General features: G+C 36.4%; 1 protein-coding gene across 1 annotated transcript; it reads right to left on the reverse strand.

The window, feature by feature from the left end:
• Positions 1-284: 284 nt before the first annotated feature.
• LOC112182025 (1-aminocyclopropane-1-carboxylate synthase 1) lies at positions 285-3,778 on the reverse strand. Its single transcript, XM_040513360.1, has 4 exons — positions 3,398-3,778; positions 3,154-3,285; positions 2,409-2,569; positions 285-1,675 (listed from the first exon to the last, which is right to left on the reverse strand). The coding sequence occupies exons 1-4, from the start codon at positions 3,551-3,553 to the stop codon at positions 649-651; spliced, it is 1,476 nt and encodes a 491-aa protein (XP_040369294.1). The 5' UTR covers positions 3,554-3,778; the 3' UTR covers positions 285-648.
• Positions 3,779-14,845: the final 11,067 nt, after the last annotated feature.

The following is a 14,845-nucleotide window of genomic DNA, read 5'->3' on the forward strand; positions in this document are numbered from 1 at the left end:
TAAGTGTAGTTGGTCGATGTGCACGTAGTGCGAAAGCCGACGACGGCAGCCAAGTAATCTAGGGGAGTGAGTATATCGTATTTACTTATCATCTTTCTTTTGAAGGTGAATTAATTTCAGTAAGTGAAAATAATTGTCTTTCTGAGATACATAAGCAACATGAAAATTAGAGAATCGTCTCCACTTATAATCTTAAATGTGTATTATAATTTTAATCGTGTGAGCAAAAGAGTGCTATGTAACTGGAGAATGTGTTTTGGATCAAATAAGAAGAACTGCAAAGATATTCAAATCACTAAATAACCACACTTGTCATTAACTAGTAAATTAAGAACATACAACAAACCGATTATCATGGCATAGCATGAATTACACAAGTCAAGATTGCACTGATCAACGATATTCATATCATTCTGGCTAGGGTTAGTTGCCCAATCTATACATGGACAACCTACATATATGAAACACATCTGATATCCCAGATGAAAAAACCTTTGAGCAAGCAGCATCAGTACCCAAAGTAATTAACGGGAAAAAAATTTATCATGGCCGAGTACGTATAAAGTTTAAATCAAGCATTACTAATCAACCTCGAATTATTTACTAGAATAGATAGCTAGCTAGGTTGAGTGGATGAGTTATACTTTTTTAACTTGCTCGAAGCAGAGGCGAGCGAGGCATTGGTGAATGAGGAGATATCATACGAGGGGACATGACCTCTTCATATCTTCTTGTTGCTGGAAAGCTAAGCCTCAGTCCTTCTTGCCGACGGTTCTTCCTAGGACTGTTCACAAACAGCTGGTGATCTGCATTATTACTCTTCTTGTCTCCTTCTAATCCCACGAATGCTCTAATCCTCTTCAATGCAACTTCAACTGTATGCTCATCCATGTTCGCGAAGCAAACCCTAAACCAACCGGGCTCCACGCAACGGAAGGAAGACCCCGGCGAAACGTTGAGCTTCACTTTGTTGATAATCATACGCCACAGCACCATTTCCGCCTCGAAAGTTTGGTCTTTGAGCAGCTTCCTCAAGTCCATCCAGCAAAAGAGCCCGGCATTGCCTTTCAAGCAGTTGATGCCTACCTCCTCGAGCCCCGTGGTGAAAAACCGGTGCCTCCTCGCCAGCCTCTTAGAGCTGGTCTCAAGGAAGTTGGAGACAAATTCATCGTCCAGAAGCATGGCGGAGAGCATGTGTTGAGTTTGGGAGGAGACCAAGCCGAAACTTGACATCTTGCGAGCGCAGTTCACGACGGTGTCGTTGTAGGAGTAAACGATCCCGATCCTTAAACCGGGGACACCCATGTCCTTGGACAAGCTATAGACAATGTGAATCAAATCGCGGTTGCAATTCTTCACGTCTTGTAGGACCTCTGTAACGCAAGTGAATTTTGGGCAGCTGAACACTGTGCCTGCGTATATTTCGTCGCAGACCAAGTGGATGTTCTTGTCATTGATGAATTTGACCAAGCTAGTGAGTGTGTCTCTGTCTACGGTTGTCCCCAATGGGTTTGAAGGGTTTGTTATGATCAAGCCCTTTATGTTGATGTTGTTGTTTCGGGCCTTTTCATAGGCTGCTTCAAGTGCTGCTCTGGTCACTTGGAAATTGTTTGAGCTATCACAATCGACTGGAACAATTTTCACTCCCGTTCGCCACCCCAAGTCTCGGTAGAACCTGCGATAGTTCAACAAGATCTGTCAGACGGCTATCCAAGTGCCATGCTTTGAATGATTGTGCTATTGAAAAATCAAATGAAGCACAATTAGCATTAATTTTGACATATTATTTATGCAAATTGTAGGAAGTCTAATTGAACTCAATCTTTGCGTGATCAATTGATCTAGCCAGGTGTACATTCCAGTCTATTATGGTCCATGGGTTTGGTGAGAACAATGAGAATATTATGAATATATGGAAATTGAAGATGAGTGGAAAACTTTACATTTTGGGTAAAACTTAAAGACTTTGGACAGAGAATGAGAAAGAAAAAAGACTTCAGGAATTGTCCGAACATCCAGCTTTTTTTTTTTTGGTAGCTATTGAATGCGTGAATGGTCAATTGTCAACTATGGAGTCAAAGTAATAATAGTAAGCTTGTTAGGTATCTCATGATTATAGTCTATATCATTACCGTGTGCTACCCTAACTTGGTGAAAATAATCCTTGTTTAGCTTAAGACTGATTCTAGCCAAATACTAGATGGAAGAATTTGCTACGACCTAAACATTGTTGAAAATATTTCCGGCTGACCCCTAATCAATTAATATGAAAAGGCCAATACTTATCTAAGAATTTCAATTTTGAAAATCATGTGGATCAAAATGAACCAGCATTGACATAAGTAATTACCAACTAATACACGATAAACATGAATTGAATGACAATATAGTATAGGACTAATTCGTACGCTGGATAGTAAGGAGAGGGAACTAGGAAAGCATCTCCGGGGTCAGCCAGGCAAAACATGACCGTCTCGTTAGCTCCAGTGGCTCCGCCGGCCATGACTACGCGATCAGGATCAAATTTGACCCTGCCTCCTCTCGCCTTTGACATGAAGTTAGCAATAGCCTGAAAATTTAATTGCTTATTAGTTTGATCACATTGTTCCATTATTATCCTATGCTCAGTGCCATGCAGGGTCGGGGGAGGTCCCATGCCCCACTAAGCTTTTTAGAAAAAATTAATATATATATATATATAATATAATATTATATTAATATGAGGTCTATATTATGTATTTTTATATTATTTATCCGAATCATGCTCTGCTTTCTTTCTTAAATCTGTTTGACATCAATATATAATAAAACTTTGTTACGGTTATTGATTTCTAGGAAAATTTCTATTTCCTAGTTACTCGTTTGCGCAGTCGAATGGGCGATGAGTTCATGAATGATTGCTTATTTCATATATTGAGAAAGACATTTTTACTAGTATAGATGATGAGACTATCATGCAACGATTTCAAAATATGAAATCTCGTCGAGAACAATTACCATTGTAATAGATAGAAATTATATTTGAAGATTTTATATATTTTTTCATTTATATATATATATATATATTTTTGTCCCCCAATAAGCCTAACTTCCTGGCTCCGCCACCGGTGCCATGCATATCCTAATTAATTAACTCTGAAATTAATTAATTACCTTTCTGAAGTGTGGAAAGCCATGATAGTCTTGAAAGTTGGCCACATTTTTGAACTCCGCAACTCCTTCAGGAGTGCAAATGGAGGCCTTGGGATTTTTCTTAATCCACTCTTCAATCACGTCCAAAGAAAGCTGAAAATTAACGAAGAATATGTTTAGATATGCTCCATTGATAAGCTAGCTCCAAGTTAACCACAAAACTATACGTATAGATTCTTGAAATTTTGCAATGCATAAACTATACCGGATTTTCTGCAAGACCCATCTGAATGACACCATCGGGGTTCTGAGTCGCGTGAAATGGGTTTCCGTCATACGCCTTCCATCCATCGAAGTAAGCCAAGTTCTCGCCATGTCCATCATTGGTTGCAATCTTTGACAAGAGTGAGTTCGAGGCCATTTTCTTTGTTGCTCTAAACGTCGTGGTAAGTGTATAATCAAGCTCTAAATTGGGCTGTGTCGCTTGTACTGTTGTTTGGCTTTGAGCCCTGTTAATTGATGCTACCTTTCGACCAAAAAAGAAAAGAAAAGAAGCTCTTAATTAACAGGGAATGCCTGGGAAACAGAGAGAGAGAGCTGGAAGAGAGTGAGTTGTCAATGGAGGAATGAATTGAGTGTGGGGGGAAAGGGTCAGGTATGTGTGGGAATTTATAGGCAGTGGAAGACAGTTTGGCAAAGCTGGCTCTACAAATTTAGCAAAAATTCCATTTCAAATTTTTCTTTTTCTTTCGGGTCAGAAGTCCATATCCTACTCTGCAAGAATGCAAGATTCAAATGTGGAAAAACCCGCCCCCACCGAGGAATGGAAAAAACAGAACAAAATTGTGCTTGGGTTATTGGTCAACGAGTCGTAATTAAGGGCTTGCGTGTTGAGCTTGATCATAGCAAGTCACGTATAGAAGTGTACTTGTTCGTATTTCTTTTTTGAAATTCTCCTATATGGTGTTGATCGAGGTTATGTGGCCGGTTGCAAAGTCATTACTCACAAGTCAGAATAGGTAAGGGTTAGCCTAACATCACGTATAAGTTGCAACATAAGATATGCGATATCTACTAGTAACATAAACTGAAATTTTATTTAAGTTCTAGGATGACATTCCCCACTCTCTCCGTCCATCGTATGCTAGTTGGATTTGACAACAGTGTTATTGGATTTTTGTGATGAAGTTTGAGACAATTTCTTTGAGTTCATTCTGATCTGCAGTTCGATTCAAAAGAATTATTTGCTATTCTATAAAATGAGAAACTTTTGGGTGATTATGAAAGTACCACGTAATTATTTGTTATTCTATAAAATGAGAAACTTTTGGGTGATCACGAAAGTACCACGTAATTCTTCAGTGGTTTTAGAATACAATGTTCTGGTTATGTCAAAGTTTCTTGATAAGGAATTCAGACTAGTAAGTTGCCTATCCTAATAAAGGGTAATTTGAAATAAGAACTCTACTATAAGAATTCTTGGCGTTACTTGTTTTACCCTATGACATGATGACAATATTTGAGTGAAACAATGTACTGTTGTGATGATCACGAAACAATGTACTGTTGTTGCATATTAGATATATAGAATAGATTTTCAGTGAGCCGTGGATCATTTTATGGATAAAATTTAAAAGAGAGAAAGTTAGATTTTGATGTTGACTAGAATGATCGAATATATAGAATAGATTTTCAATGAGCCGTGGATCATTTTATCGATGAAATTTAAAAGAAAGAAAGTTAGATTTTAATGTTGACTAGAATGATAGAATATGTAGAATAGCTTTTCAGTGAGCCGTGGATCATTTTATGGATGAAATTTAAAAGAGAGAAAGTTAGATTTTAATGTTGACTAGAATAAAGTATACTATACTTTTTGGGCGGCTCTTTGGACTTGTGCACCTACATGTTTAAATGTCACAAGACTCGCACACGAGGACGACTGAGTAATTAAGGGCACTTCTATTTTCCTTGGGTTCCTTTCGAGTACCCAAGTCCCACAAAACCCTGCCCATTTTGGCTTCCACGTTGAATGCGTTTATACATATCGCATCACACCCTTTGCTCTCTTTTCTCAGAATGGCCAACAAATCATTCCCATCATACATTCCCAACTAGTTGGGCAATCTGAGAAGTATAGGCTCCACATGATCGATTTCACAAAATATTGTGGGCATCCAAAAACGTTTTTTGTTTTATTAGGGTTCACGCGGTGGTGCTGAAAGGCCACGAAAACGTGGTCTGTGGCTCTCTCTGGTCTGTGGGGGTTATAATTAGGGTACGTACTTGTCGCTTTTGTATACTTTATTGGGGTTAATACAAATTTCAAATTTTGGACGGGAACAATAAGCACGTAGAGTGCAAAATTAGTATGAGGAACTACTGTTACCTACTAATTAAAAGGGGAGAGTTTGTTTTTATTTTAATTTTGTATCGCCTACTATAAGGTGGTGATTTGTCCTTTTTGACTTTTAACAGAAATCATTTCACTAACTTTTTCCTTGACTTAATAAGCCCCATTTTCACATTTTGATCATGGGTATAATTACTACGTACGTACTTTATTACTATTTAGCATGAGATTGACTATTTTTAGAGTCATACCTTTTACCCTACGGTGATTAGTGAGTATTCAGTGTTTACCGTGTTTTATAATTAGTATGGCTAGAAGACTCTGACCCCATCGACCTTCTGGTATCTCACGCCGTCCATGAATAAAGACCCCCAAAAAAAAAAATAATAATAATAGACCTTCTGTTGGGAATTTGAGAAGCAAATAGTGCTACAAGGCCACCGGCCACGGATTAACTCTTGCTAAAGCCATAATTGTAAATAAAAATATTAGAGCATGATTATAATTATACAATAAAATCAAAACTAAACTGTTAATTAATCAACTCCCGATCGAGATATATAGTCATCGTTCACTATTAGTTTTGGAGTGTCCAACTTTGCAAGGTTTCTGTCGCTTAAACTGCTAATTGAAGAGTTGAAAATCTAAAATATTAGGAAGAGAAACACAAACATCTCAGTTGGTATTCTCTGCAGCTCAAGCTTTTTAATTTGATGGGTTTCTTAGCTAAGGAAATCATTCATGCATCTCAGCATCTCTACACACACACAGAGTCCGTCTCAAGGAACGGAGGTCCGTTCCTTAGCTAAGGAACAGACTTTCATATTTTGATCATTTTTCAATCACATATTCACATATTAATCATTCAGTTTTTAGGTCTTAATGGATAGATCACTTCTGCAAAAATTCAGCCAAATTGATAAACGTTAAAGCATTCAAAATTGCAATTAATAAACACGAATGGTTCAGGTTGGACAGATTCGGTTCGTTCATTGATTTAATCGAGTTTGATACTTTAACGATCATCAAATTGACTGAAAATTTACAGAAATGATCTATACATTAGAACCTAAAAACTGAACAGTTAAGATGTGAATATGTGATCGAAATATGAAACTCCGTTCCTGAGCAAAATCCACACACACACTACTACATTTGACTAGATATGATCTTGAAGAGCATAGCATACATTTGATTCACCGCATCCATAGTATGGTATAGCAGATCTGATATTCAGAATCAAATTAGTAAATTACTGTTAGAAAACAACTCCATGTAATTACCGGTGGGCTTGACCACTGTTTGAAGTGTGCTTTGAGAATTATCAAATGAAAGATATAATTAGACGCCAAGTATTTAAACTACTGACGAGACTTTCACAGTAAGTAATTAAAATTCACACATTGATGTGATCATTGCTAATTAATGTCAACAAACATATCCAGTAAGATTTCTCTAAAAAAAAAAAACAAACAAACATATCTAGCTAAGACCGGTGCAAATCTTTCTTGAAACCCTAAATTATGATTCAAATTCAACTATTGTTGCATGCATCTAGTTTTCTCGTATGAATAAAGTAAAAATGAAAGGAAAAAAATTATACACCAACCCAAACCGAACAAAAATTTTCAACCTAAACACCCAATCACTAACAATACCTAGTGCATGCTCACATAGTTTGGCGATCACATATTTCATGCAAACATCAAATTACTCGTTTTGCTATTGCTTTGGTAATTAAAGACCGTAGGTGTGAATTCATATGATTCGAAACCAACTAATTTGGTAATTTACAAGTCCATCATCTTCATCATGATCTCCCAGATTTTCTTCTCAATTCAGACTTTCGTTCCAAGATTTGTCAAAATTAAAGTCTTGGGTGTCTTGCGTTCCTACATGAACTAGGTATCTTAGCTAACTATAGCTCAAATGAGGCGTGAAGATCCATGTTTCTTGGGGGACAGGTTTTAGGTATTTATTTCAATTTATATATATATAATATGGTCAAAGAAAATGGTCAACCCGGGCGTTGCTTTGACTTACAGGTCAGCCGCCACGTGGGTCTCAATCTCTGGCTTTATCCGGTTCTTGTCTGTCTAATTTTCTTCATGTACAGCAGCCCTGATCAAAAGATATGGAGAACCCTGACCTTACGCTTTCGTTAATGAGTCGTTTTTTCTGTTAACTGTGACGTAGAGTTCTACGTCGCTGAATGATCCAACATTCTATATCGAAATTAAAAACTCTAATAAATCTTTGTACGTGTATTATTTTAATATCTAATGATATTTAAGTGAAACCATATAAATTTGATTGAGACAAAATACGTATATATGTATAATAATATATCGTGATGGAAAGAAAAATATATAGCACCAAGCTAATTAAATAGGAACTTTTGAAGTTACATTTCCAACCATAAGCATAAGGAAACGATACATCACCTCAGCACTGGAATATAAAGCTTACGGTTTTTAGAGCAAAATATTTAGAGAGTAAACCCAGAAGCATGCATCGATCAAATGGACCTGGAACTTTCTAACCAAAAAAATCAACCTGAAAACAGGAAAAATGAGACCCGTCGTCGGCGGCCTGTAGCTGGAATAATAATTTTGGAAACCCTTGGGCGATGCAGACCTTGTAATGTTTGTTGGGAAACATGCACGTGAAACCACCCTGCCATTATGTTCTTCAACATAATGGACCACAATTATCGCCTACACTAATTAATCATATATTCAGTAATTCATATAATGTTCATGTGAGTCTCGTAGTTGAAAGTTTTAAAAGTTACTGGACTCGACCATTAACACATTACTTTAGGCAATTAGAGTTCCATCATGCATGACACAAACACAATCATATATAAGTAGTGAATACATGCAATAAAACTAAGATAGTGAAATTGGAATCATTCTTCCATATATATATATATATATATATATATGTATGTATATATATATATATTTTTTTTTTTTTGCAAACTACACACCCTCTTTCTTTTTGCACAATTACACCAGTATTAAACACTCAGGCCATGTTCTTAACATGTAGGTAGTGTGGTTTGCAAAAACTAATTAAGGATAGCTCGATTATGATCTTTGGGAAGAAAGAAATGAAACAGAGGGAAAATCAGAGCGCGAAGCATGTATATTCTTACTTCTCATTATTCTAGGATTTCAATCGAATTTCATGATAGATATGTTACCACATTTTCATAGAGATTGAAAAATGAACTACATACCCATATCGATCATGCAATATACATTCACAATGTGGGTGACAAGGAACGTTGTGACCATTCGGTTTTCACACGTCATCCGTTCTATCATGATGAAAAATTCTGAATGGCCAACCCAAAACTAATTAACAATAGGTGGAGGAGAAAGTCTTGTGTCCGGCAGACGCAAGGAATATGTGGTACGGGCTGATCAATCAGACCCTTAGTAGGAGGTATTTTGGGTATTTCACTTTAAAAAGCAGGGGCAGTTTCAGAATGAAAGAAATTTTTGGTGGGTTCTAATTGGTCGACAGCCGCACGGCCACATGGTGTAGCTGCCGTATGTAAGAATTTTTCTAGGTGGAGAGGTTTAAATTATTGTAAACTCTTAGACAAAGTCACATTTCTCCGATGTCGTCAGACAACACTCTACAGTTCGACAATAGTGGCTGCCAAACTTCTAGGTGGAGAGGTCTAAATTCTTGTAAACTCTTAGACAAAGTCAAATTTTTCCGATGTCGTCGGATAACACTTTACAGTTCGATAATAGCGACTGCCGTATGTAAGAATTTTTCTAGGTGGAGAGGTCTAAATTCTTGTAAACTTTTTAGACAAAGTCACATTTCTCCAATATCGTCGGACAACACTCTACAGTTTGACAATAGCGGCTATCGTATGTAAGAATTTTTCTAGGTGGAGAGGTCTAAATTCTTGTAAACTCTTAGACAAAGTCACATTTCTCGCTCCGATGTCATCGGAGAACACTCTACAGTTCGACAATAGCGGCTGCCAAACTTCTAGGTGGAGAGGTCTAAATTCTTGTAAACTCTTAGACAAATAAGTCACATTTCTCCGATATCGTCGGACAACACTCTACAGTTTGACAATAGCGGTTGCCGTATGCAAGAATTTTTCTAGGTGGAGAGGTCTAAATTCTTGTAAACTCTCTACAATTCGACAATAGCGGCTGCCGTATGTAAGAATTTTTCTACGTAGAGAGGTCTAAATTCTTGTAAACTCTTAAACAAAGTCACATTTCTCCGATGTCGTCGGACAACACTCTACAGTTTGACAATAGCGGCTGCCCTCTGTAAGAATTTTTCTAGGTGGAGAGGTCTAAATTCTTGTAAACTCTTAGACAAAGTCACATTTCTCCGATGTCGTCAGAAAACACTCTACAGTTCGACAATAGCAGCTGCAAAACTTCTAGGTGGAGAGGTCTAAATTCTCTTAAACTCTTAGACAAATAAGTCACATTTCTCCAATGTCGTCGGAGAACACTCTACAGTTCGACAATAGCGGCTACCAAACTTCTAGGTGAAGAGGTCTAAATTCTTGTAAACTCTTAGACAAATAAGTCACATTTCTCTGATATTGTCGGACAACACTCTACAATTTGACATTAGCGGCTGCCGTATGTAAAAATTTTTCTACGTGGAGAGGTCTAAATTTTTGTAAACTCTTGAATAAAGTCACATTTCTCCGATTTCGTCTAACAACACTCTACAGTTTTTGACAATATTACGCAATCGTTGCGAATTGATTTCATTAAAATCATGTGTCATATATTCCGTACAGATGGGTCCGCACTCTATTGGTGTGCATATATCAAAATATATTCAAAGGGAGACCAGTACTAGACCAAAAAACAATGTGCTGCCTGCTTGCCTGCTACGGATGCATGCATGCATATAATGCAGGTCGTCGGGTGACTATCATTATCAGCTACCGGCTTCCTTTCTTCTTCTTCTCCATGATTGTAGCTTTTTTCTTTCTTAGATATCTACTGTACGTGTAGAATTTGTGATCTTGACTCCTGAACCGAGCTCGCGTCAAGCATTTTGAACTTTGAAGCTAAGTTAGCTAGCTCCAGCTGCATATGCACCTGCACCAGAGAAATTAAGTAGCGCAGATTCAATCTACTACTGATGTCAAAGCATGCATAGCTTTTACACCTAAGCAATTAACTCATATATCACAAATTTTCAACAAACAGTACAATCGAGTCGTGCGAAAACAAAAAACAAACTGATCGTCTTAACGTGCTATGCAGGCTGGGACTGCTCTTCATTAAATCTTCTCAGAGTATGTGGTTGAGAAACTAGTAAACAGTTAAGACCAGTAGTGTTGAAAAGAGAAGCAATCGTAGTTATTGATCTTTAATAATCTGTACTACTGGGTTTTTAAAAAAAAAGTAATCTGTACTACTGGTACTTGTAATTGATTTACAGGTAACTTCTAACTCTTTCCCTTTTATGATTATTTTCCTTTTTTGCCTTTTGAGAATCCCATGCAATCAACATTAATCTCACACAGAAAAGTGGGTGGGATCAGATTTTACGGTTTCCCATTAACTTGAGGACTTTTGGGCGATCAATTGACCACGAATCTGTTGAGAAGTACGTGAGAAATATTTGTTCAGAAGTACATGAGAAAAATTTGACATTGTCTATGAGTTTAAGAGCATCTTTAGCAGATTCTCTACTTTGATTCCTTAGCTATTTTGGACTGCATGTTTAGCTTTTTATCTATTTTTGCAGCTGCACCAGACTCCTAAGTGGATCTCTATGATAACTTTTAGCTATCTCGCTCCTAAATATAGAGAGCGAGATAAGGCTCTCTATAATTTAAAACATTCATTTTGAGTTATTTTATGTAGTTTGTAAATACATTTAAACTATTGAATCTTTATTTAAAAAATAATATAAATTCAAAACTAGCTAAAATAGAGAGTAATGATACAGACGTATTTCTAAAATGGCTAACCAAAATGATTTTTTAGCTATTTTGGCTCAAATTTGACTCAAAAATATCTAGCATTGCTAAAGATGCTCTAAAAGTTTGAGCCACTCCATCCATTGTCAATCAGTTTTGGATGTGAACCTCATATTACTTTATCATGGTATCAGTGCGGATTTTCCCACGTGTGCATACCTCACGTCTACACGGACTTCACATCATCCAAAGTTCTCCATGTATATGCCTTGAAAATTCGCCACACGTGAGAGGGCGTGTTGAGAATATATATATATTTTATATGAAAAAAATGGGACATTGCCTATGGGTTTATAAAAGTTTGAGCCACTCCATCTATTGTTAATTAGTTTTGGATGTGAACCTCAGATTACTTTATCATAATCAACATGCAATGTGTATCCGGCCAACTATTGTTTTACACATGATCAATGTTAATACGAAGTTGATTATTTGGTCATATCCGAAAACTTTGGAATTGAATCCTAATCCTTAAGCAACGAATGAAATAACAACAAAACATACATCCGATACACAACTAAATATTGTCAACGGAATTTTCAGTATGTTTCATGGCAGAGAAAATAGGAGAGGTGTGGCCGGCAGCCCAGATGACCTCTAAGGCTTGAACTGGTTCCAGGAAGTTGCAGAGGCCGTTGATTTCTAACTTCAAAGGTTGAAAGCATAGACTAGAGTGGTCTAAAATCACGAAAAAAGGGTAAATCCATCGATAAGGACTGTTTGATTCCAAATCCTTGTTATCGTTGGACTCACATGAAATCGTCATTGTATAAGATTATTTGTAATTGTGTATACATAAGAGAAAAGCCTTTTAGGATTTGATTGTAACCCAAAAAAACAAAAGAGGGTACTGATCTGAAAACTTGTCAGTCAAATATATAGACACCAATTATTTACGGTGGCAAATTAAGACTTGCTTGCTATCATGGTCTGCCAAAGAAATTGTCATCTGAGTTGCACTTTTTTTTTGGAAGTGAAGGGTTTCACTTGGACCCGCTAAGTCTGGTTGTCTTCCACTAACTGCACAATTGACATTGTTTCTAATTTTGTGTTTTCTGATTAGAAAAAAAAGTTAGATCCCTACATTTCTTGACATCTGTGATTTGTAAGGTGAGAAACAATTCCATAAATTTCTTGAACAGCATGCCAATTAAAGTTAGATAAGCACTTCTAAGTGAAATGAGCTCTTATCAATCCATGATAGAAAACAAAACGTGTCTTTCATAAAAATTGACACATTATCTTCTAATTTACATTACAGAGAGATTATTCAGTGCACCGCTGTGCACTTGCACCAACATAAATGAACATAGAATAATTTCCATACATTACACGCATCAACTAGTTAGTTTTGAAAATAATGATTTTTTCTATTGGCCGAATGTATAATATCGGATATAAGTGTAAGCGACAACTCATTTAAACTCAAATGTAAAGGTAAGAAAATAAAATGCACTCTTATTTCTAAAAACCTAGATGTTCCTAAACAAATAACATGGGGATTGACAAACCGAATGCCCACAAATGATTAGAAGAAGTGAAAACATGTATTGTCTTCACTTATTCTTATCTAGAAATAAAGGCAAATGGCTTTCTAGACGAAAAATTTTTGCCTAGAGATTTTTTGATGAACAATTACTCTCCTAAGGTTTTTGAGAAGAAGTTAAAGTCCAAAGAGTTTTCTTTGCCCGTTGAGATTAATAGTTTATCTGAAGAAAAGTCAGAAGAATTTCTAATGGAAGATGCTCCACAAGAAATCATCCGTCATGACCAAGAAGAGGTTAAAGATGAAATTGTTCATGTAGACATGGTTATTAATAATGAAGAAGTCTTGGAGCCTGAAATAAATCACTCAGAACTAGATATCATTCAAGAATGCAACCTTGAGAGCCGAGATGAATCTACTAAGGTTGTGTATGAGAGCCAAAATGCATATGATAGACTCATCTTTGGGGTTGGGTTCATGATTGTGCCATCAAAATTTGCAGAGGATCAGGCCAATAATCCACAGGTTCAATTGTCTAATTTTTTCTCAGGTTTTTTATCTACCTATTCTTGTTCTTTATTAAAGAGGAACTCGAGGGCGAATTCTTTCATAGTGGAGGGGAATGAGGTAGGACGAGAATGGGTCTGGTTTAGCCGGAAAACTAGAAAAATAAAGAAGCGGCGTGGAATCAAGAAGAGTGATTGGAAAATAGGTAATTCACACATATTGAGGTTACTAGCCGTTGCAATATCCAAGAAAATTTGGTTTTGGATTTTTCGGGTTTCTCGTGCGAAAAGTCAGGTTCTGGATTGTGAATCAGATTGGAGTAAAATTTGGCTAGAATGTCCATTTGAGACGCATGATACATTTTCAGAATAGGAACGACGAGATCTTCAAGACTTACTTTAGTGAGCCCTAACGGATTTAGGTCAAAATATGTCGTTTTAATTATCCGATTCGGGATTTAATATTTTTAGGCTAGTTTTACATTTGTTTTAGAATTCTTTTATTTTAGGTTTTAGTTTCTTTTTAAATTTGGATTCTTTAGGATTTCTTGTTAGATTATGATTTTAGGTCTTGGATGCCTATATAAGCACCATCATGTTTTGTATTAGGATCAGTTTATCATATCAAATTTAATAAAAATTAGAGATTTTTCTCTCTTTCTCTGGTGGATTCCAGAACTATATCTTTTAGGGTTTATCGCTTTTAAACCCAGATTACTTCCGACTGCGTCACTAAAACTCAGTAAGGCAAAACTCTAAATGAAGAGTAGCGTTTCAACATCAATCTTGGACTTGCCATTATCTATCAGTTGTTGAAAAGAAACAGAAAAGCTACACTAGCTAGTTGGCATCTAATGAAGTTGTCTCTCTTCTCAGAAAAATAATAATAAGTCCGAAGTTGTATCCAAACATACCTTACAATTTTAGAATAATATGATAAGTTGGAAGAACAAAGATGAAGTATTAGTTATTTTAATTACCCAATTTCTAATTTATGAAACCAACTAGCTAGGTTCTCTTCAATTACCAAAAAGCTCGTGTCAAGCATGACATTTTTCCGGTCAAAAATCCAGAACGAACGTGCCTTTTTGGATCAAACTCGCCCAAAAGACTGAATTCTGCCCGTTTACTAATCCTGTTGGACCTAGCAATATTTTCCAACCATCTAATATAAGCAAAATATAACAACTCTAAATTGTAGTCTTCGAAGTTGAATTTGAATATATCCATTCCTCTCCTAGAGGAAATTAAAAAGAATCGAGGTATGTAAGAAACACAACCATGACAATTAGGCCTGCCTAAAGAAACTTCAAAACTGGTGCGCAAAGCATATGATAAAATAGTATACCAAAGCATCATGCTTTAAGCATGTA

This window comes from Rosa chinensis, chromosome 1 (assembly GCF_002994745.2).
Source record: "Rosa chinensis cultivar Old Blush chromosome 1, RchiOBHm-V2, whole genome shotgun sequence".
Taxonomy (NCBI): Eukaryota; Viridiplantae; Streptophyta; class Magnoliopsida; order Rosales; family Rosaceae; genus Rosa; species Rosa chinensis.

Coding starts and splice junctions, on each gene's coding strand:
- LOC112182025 (XM_040513360.1), bottom strand. CDS start 3,553: ATGGCCTCGAACTCACTCTTGTCAAAGATTGCAACCAATGATGGACAT. Junction 2,570..3,153: donor GCTTTCCACACTTCAGAAAG/GTAATTAATTAA, acceptor TTAAATTTTCAG/GCTATTGCTAACTTCATGTC. Junction 1,676..2,408: donor CCCTCTCCTTACTATCCAGC/GTACGAATTAGT, acceptor GAACTATCGCAG/GTTCTACCGAGACTTGGGGT.